Here is a 6,000-nt window from a genome sequence, read left to right as displayed (position 1 = left end):
GATGACCGTAGCGTAGTACAAGGCCAAGTTCTCAAGGTTGTCACATTACGAGCCGAAGCTTATTGAGGATGTGGATTTTAGAGTCAAACAGTTCAAAGATGGGCTGAGGCCTTCTATACATTCCAAGATATGCTGTTTTGACCTGACCACTTACGCCGACGTAATGGATAAGGCCACGCGCGCCGAAAATGACGACGACAGAAGGGCACGGGCTCGATTACAGCAACAGGAGACAAGGAAAAGATTCAGGATTATATCTAATGCGCCAACGATTTAGGATAAAAGGACCAAGGTCACCCAACAAATGAGTGTTATCTCAGAACAAAGAAAACTGGGAGACAGCTTTAGGGGTTGCCGTTATTGCAAGAGGGCAGGCCATGAGGAGCAGAATTGCTTCAAGAAGATGAGGGATGAGGGTCGTCCTATACCGAATCGAGTTCAGCAAGCCAACCCGCCTACACGCCAAAATCCGCAGGGCCGCCTGTATGCCATTATGTCACCCAAAGACGCAAACCCAAACCCCAACTTAATAGAAGGTACGACTTTCATTCAAAATTTTCCTATTGTCCTTTTGTTCGATTGTGGAGCTACTATATCCTTCATCTCAAATTTTATAGTCGAACGATTGAATCTAGAACTAAAATACACCAAAGAACTTATCACCGTGGCATCGCCCCAGGGAAATATGATAGAACTGAACAAGTACTATGAACACCCCATCACTATAGCAGATGTCGACATCCCAGTCGATCTAGTAAAAGTAAACATGAAAGGATTCGACGTGATCCTTGGGATGGATTGGCTTGACTAGACCAGGGCAATAATAGAAACTAGGGCCAGGACGGTCACGTTCACCTTACCGAGGCGGGGCCCCATTACAATTCAAGGTAAGAAGAGGAAAGAACCCTTGGAACGATTAATGGGCATGACAGAAATTGGCATAAACCAAATCCCGATAGTTAAAGAATTTCCAGAAGTGTTCAGGGAGATACCGGGACTGCCTCCCAGGAGGGAGGTAGATTTTGGTACCGACCTAATACCAGAGACCTCTCTGGTGGCTCTACCCGCCTTTCGAATGGCATCCTTAGAACTGGCAGAACTTAAGAAACAGATAGAGGAGTTATTAGATCAAGGATTCATCCGACCTAGCGTATCCCCGTAGGGTGCTCCGGTGTTGTTCGTCAAGAAGAAGGATGGTTCTCTGCGATTGTGCATCGACTACCGTCACCTAAACCAAGCCACAATAAAGAACAAGTACCCCCTTCCCCGTATCGACGATCTATTCAACCAACTCAAAGGAGCTCAGTTCTTTTCAAAGATCGATTTGAGTCAGGTTACCACCAACTTAGAATCAAAGAAGAAGACATATACAAGACCATGTTCAGAACAAGGTAGACATTATGAATTCCTGGTAATGTCATTTGGCCTCACAAACGTGCCAGCCATTTTCATGGATCTTATGAACCACGTCTTTAAACCATACCTAGATCAATTCGTAATAGTCTTCATCGACGACATCTTAATCTAGTCACGAAGTAAGGATGAACATGAAAACCACCTGCCGATAGTTCTGAACGTGCTGAGAAAGAATCAGTTGTTCGCCAAACTCTCAAAATGCGAATTCTGAAAAGAAGAGGTCAAATTCCTAGGACATGTAGTGAATCGTCAAGGCATAGCGGTCGACCTAGCTAAGGTCGAAGCGGTACTACAATGGGCCCAACCTGTGACTATCACTGAAATCAGACGTTTTCTCGGGATAGCAGGATATTATCGACGCTTCATCGAGGGGTTCTCTAAGATAGCTCGCCATTAACTAACCTAATGAAGAAAAATATGCATTTTCGGTGGGGTGAAAAGGCCGAGGAAGCTTTCCAAGAACTCAAGAACAGGCTGACCTCCTCCCCGGTACTCACTCTTCCCGAGGAAGGGGTAAAATTTACAGTATACACAGACGCTTCCCGTGAAGGGTTAGGAGGCATTCTCATGCAGAACAATAAAGTGATAGCATATGCATCCAGACAATTGAAGGTATATGAACAAAACTATCCTACCCATGATCTGGAGATAGCAGTCATAGTATTCACTCTTAAGATATGGAGACATTACTTATATGGGGAACGATTCAAGCTCCATACAGACCATAAGAGTCTTAAGTATATATTCGACCAAAAGGACCTTAACATGCGTCAACGCAGGTGGATGGAAACTCTTAAGGACTATCAATTTGAAATACAATATCATCCTAGAAAAGTGAACGTGGTGGTCGATGCACTTAACTGCAAGAAATCCCACAGCTCGACTGCGATGCTTGCAATGGAAGAATGGGAACTGATGGACTTCATAAAAGATTTCAACGTCCAACTAAACATAAAAGAGAAAGATACAATCCTTGGGAATTTATCCGTAGAACCCTCGCTACTGCGTCAGATCATTGAAGCACAAGGGCAAGATGAGGAACTACAAGAACATTATATGAAAGCCCAAGAAAGTAAGGATTCACAGTGGCGCATCGGCACTGATGGAAGAATTAGATATTGTGACAGAATATGTGTACCAAACGCACCGCTCTTAAAACAAGTAGTGCTAGACAAAGCTCATCGATCTAAACTGACTATTCACCCCAGAAGCACTAAGATGTATCAAGATGTGAAGCGACATTATTGGTGGAATGACATGAAAAGGGAGATAGCCACCTATGTGACTAAATGTCTCACAAGTCAGCAAGTGAAAGTAGAACACCAAAGACCAGCGGGACTCCTACAACCCCTTGAATTGCCTCTGTGGAAGTGGGACTCGATATCTATGGACTTTATAGTGGGACTCCCCAGGATAAGGAGAAATCACGACGCGATATGGGTAATAGTCGACCGGCTAACCAAATTCGCCCATTTCATACCCATATGGGTTACCGCCCCGATGAATGAACTAGCCAAGACCTACATAAAGAACGTGGTTCGCCTCCATGGGGTTCTAACCATGATCATATTCGACAGAGACTCACGCTTCACCTCAACCCTTTGGAATAAGCTACAGACCGCCTTGGTACCACCTTAAAACATAGCACGGCGTTCCACCTTCAAACAGATGGGCAAACGGAAAGAGTGAATCAACTACTGGAGGATATGTTAAGGGCCTGTTTACTGGACTTTAAAGGCAGCTAAGACGATTACCTTCACCTCGCTGAATTTGCCTACAACAATAGCTTTCAAGCCAGTATTGGTATGGCCTCATTCGAGGCCCTCTACGGTCGTCCTTGCCATACACCTCAATGTTGGGCAGAGGTGGGAGAAAAGAGTATCGTAGGACCTGAAATCGTCTAAGTTACTTTAGAAAAGATCGAAATAATAGTCAAACGTCTCCAAGCTATACAAAGTAGGCAGAAAAGTTATGCAGATGTCCGAAGACGAGCACTCGAATTTGTCGAAGGGTACAATGTCTTTTTAAAAGTGTCCCCTATGAAAGGCATGATGCGCTTCGGTAAAAAGGGGAAGCTCACGCCTCGGTACATTGGCCCATTCGAAATATTGGAAAGAATAGGAGAAGTAATTTACTGCCTCGCACTACCTCCACAGTTAGCTAATGTTCACAGTGTCTTTCATGTGTCCATGTTGAAGAAGTACGAACCGGACCCGACTAACATCATCAACTGGGAACAAATACAGTTACGAGACAACGCCACTTACTCAGAAGAACTGGTGCAGATCCTCGACCGCAAGGAACAAATCCTTCGAACAAAAACCATCCCACTAGTCAAGATTTTATGGTCACACCACAATGTAGAAGAAGCAACATGGGAACGAGAAGATGAAATTAGGGAAAGACACCCCGAGCTCTTCTGCGAAGAATAAGAAACTCAAGGTAAGAAATTTCGGGACGAATTTTTTTTTTATAGGAGGTAGACTGTAACGCCCCGAAATCTTCAATACTCGTGTATCAAGAATCCTTGGGACATATATATGACTTTAGAAGTACGACATCTGACCCTCTCATCGAAAACTAAGCCGTATATGTATGACCCGACGCGTAAACGTCCTTCAAACAAAATTAGTGGGTAACTCTTCATTCATAACTACATAAGAACGTGTGCGCTACACCCAAACTACCCTAGACCACTAGATTCTCACCACCCGATTAACGTGGAATCGTAAATCTTGCCTATGGACCCAAAACCAGCCGTACATGTCAAAATTCAGCCCTCAAATCACGGTTCAAGTAGGCCAAAATGATAAAACAACCAATAACCGCTGATTTGGTGACACATCAGACCTGTGAATCGACACCTAGATTTAATCAACACGTTTATTTAAAAAGGGCATCGTGTGAACGGTGTAGATCGGTCGAGGCCGTTGCAGTGGACCCCACCGATGTGTCGTGTGTACACAAACCCCATGGAGCTGCATTGCACCAAGCTCCGGAGTCGGTAAGGGACGCCTTGACCCGACGGGATTTGAAAATCCCTTTTCGGGCGCATTATGAAAACGGACGACCATCCGCAGGGTGATCGTGGGCCACCTTCTAAGTCGTTCAGCATTAAGAAGGGGTCAAAAAGAACAAAACTTGGTCAAACAAACGCCTCCATGCAAGCCCGCGTTCGTAGAAATTCAAATGGACAACATCTGAGAGCGATCATTGTGGCCCACCCTGATTGTCCGGAAAGATGATCTGAGCCGTCCATTAGGAGCGTAGGGAAAAACTGACCAAGCCTATTTGTTTTTCGGCCCTGTTGAGCGACGGTTTGGACGCAGGATGAAACGAGAAAGAGAGGTGTGAAGCCACAATGTGCTCACAGGCCGCCGTTGGGATGAGATAAGGGCCATTAACAGGGTCTAGATGGAAGATCTGAACCATCAATCTTAATCCTTGATCAGTTAATGACCAAACAAGCACCATTTCATACCCGAACCCATTAATGCCAGCCACGGGCAGTTCACAAACTTCCGATTTCGCAGGATGTATCTGGAAACTGACTTACGCAGGAAGTATCTAGAAACCGACTCCCTGCTGCAAAAACAAAACTGCGGAAGGAGATCTCCGTGAGAGCAGCCTATAAAAGGAGCTCTCCACTCCACTGTTTTCATAGCGTGGAAGCTTAAACGAAAAGAAAGGAAGAAAGAAAGAAAGAAAGAAAGAAAGAAAGGAGAGAGTGAAAAAAAAAAAAGAAGAAGAAGGAAGAAGAAAGAAAGAAAAAGGACTTGACTCATCGAATCTGAGTCTAGGCCAAGTGAGGGTTTTATCCTTTAAGCTTATGTTAATTTAAGTTGATATATTTATCCTGCCCTTTTATGCCTTCATGCTAATTTATCATGCCATTTTCGTATCTTTTGTCTTTATTGAGTGAATGTTTTTAGCTTACCATTACACGTATCTTTTACATGTCTTTTATCTATCCTCAAATTTTCATTACTTTTTTTCTATTTTCATTTTAATTGATTATCATCAATTATCGACTCTTTTGAGATTTTTAGATGATATTCATTGTAAGAGACTTTCCTGGATTCATGGGAGGCTATGGATATAAGCCTTGCTCTTGCCTTACCATTGATTTGGCTCTACCACTCTCTATTACCAAGAATCGATGATGGTCGCTCTTCTAATTATGGAGTTGGCTGTTGCCACCCTTATTAAAGAATCGGTCGTTGCCGCTCTTCTATTTATTGAGTTGGCTTTAACTTCTCTTATTAGTTCGAGTTGACCTTTGTCACTCGCCTCTTATTCGAGTTGGTTATTGTCACTCACCCTTTTTCCTTAAGGGCTTGACAAGTGTCTTGATATTCTTAACTAACCATAGATAAAGGAATTCTCTCTTGACGCAAGTACTATGTTGGAATCCATCCTCTAGCGATCGATAAATATCGTGGACGTAATGCGTTTTTAATAGCGGCCCTGGGGCGACACGTAATTCCATGTTTCTTAGGTCGATGGTGTCCTGGTTGGTGTACGTGAGAAGTTCTATATACGTAGTACATCAATTTCGAGTTATAGGGGGTTGGTTGTCGCAAA

The 6,000-nt window shown here is 43.7% G+C and overlaps 2 protein-coding genes across 2 annotated transcripts; both read left to right on the top strand.

Annotated features, from left to right (window-relative positions):
- The first annotated feature begins 304 nt into the window (after positions 1-304).
- LOC131239045 (uncharacterized) lies at positions 305-811 on the top strand. Its single transcript, XM_058236607.1, has one exon. It carries the CDS (start codon positions 305-307, stop codon positions 809-811), a length of 507 nt encoding a protein of 168 aa, XP_058092590.1.
- Positions 812-3,455: 2,644 nt separating this feature from the next.
- On the top strand, positions 3,456-3,848 carry LOC131239044 (uncharacterized). Its single transcript, XM_058236605.1, has one exon. The coding sequence runs from the start codon at positions 3,456-3,458 to the stop codon at positions 3,846-3,848; it is 393 nt and encodes a 130-aa protein (XP_058092588.1).
- The last annotated feature ends 2,152 nt before the right edge of the window (positions 3,849-6,000 follow it).

This window comes from Magnolia sinica, chromosome 3 (assembly GCF_029962835.1).
Source record: "Magnolia sinica isolate HGM2019 chromosome 3, MsV1, whole genome shotgun sequence".
Classification (NCBI taxonomy): Eukaryota; Viridiplantae; Streptophyta; class Magnoliopsida; order Magnoliales; family Magnoliaceae; genus Magnolia; species Magnolia sinica.
The sequence above is the reverse complement of the archived record's forward strand: the minus strand, read 5'-3'. Positions and strand labels throughout refer to the sequence as shown.

Coding starts and splice junctions, on each gene's coding strand:
- LOC131239045 (XM_058236607.1), top strand. CDS start 305: ATGAGTGTTATCTCAGAACAAAGAAAACTGGGAGACAGCTTTAGGGGT.
- LOC131239044 (XM_058236605.1), top strand. CDS start 3,456: ATGAAAGGCATGATGCGCTTCGGTAAAAAGGGGAAGCTCACGCCTCGG.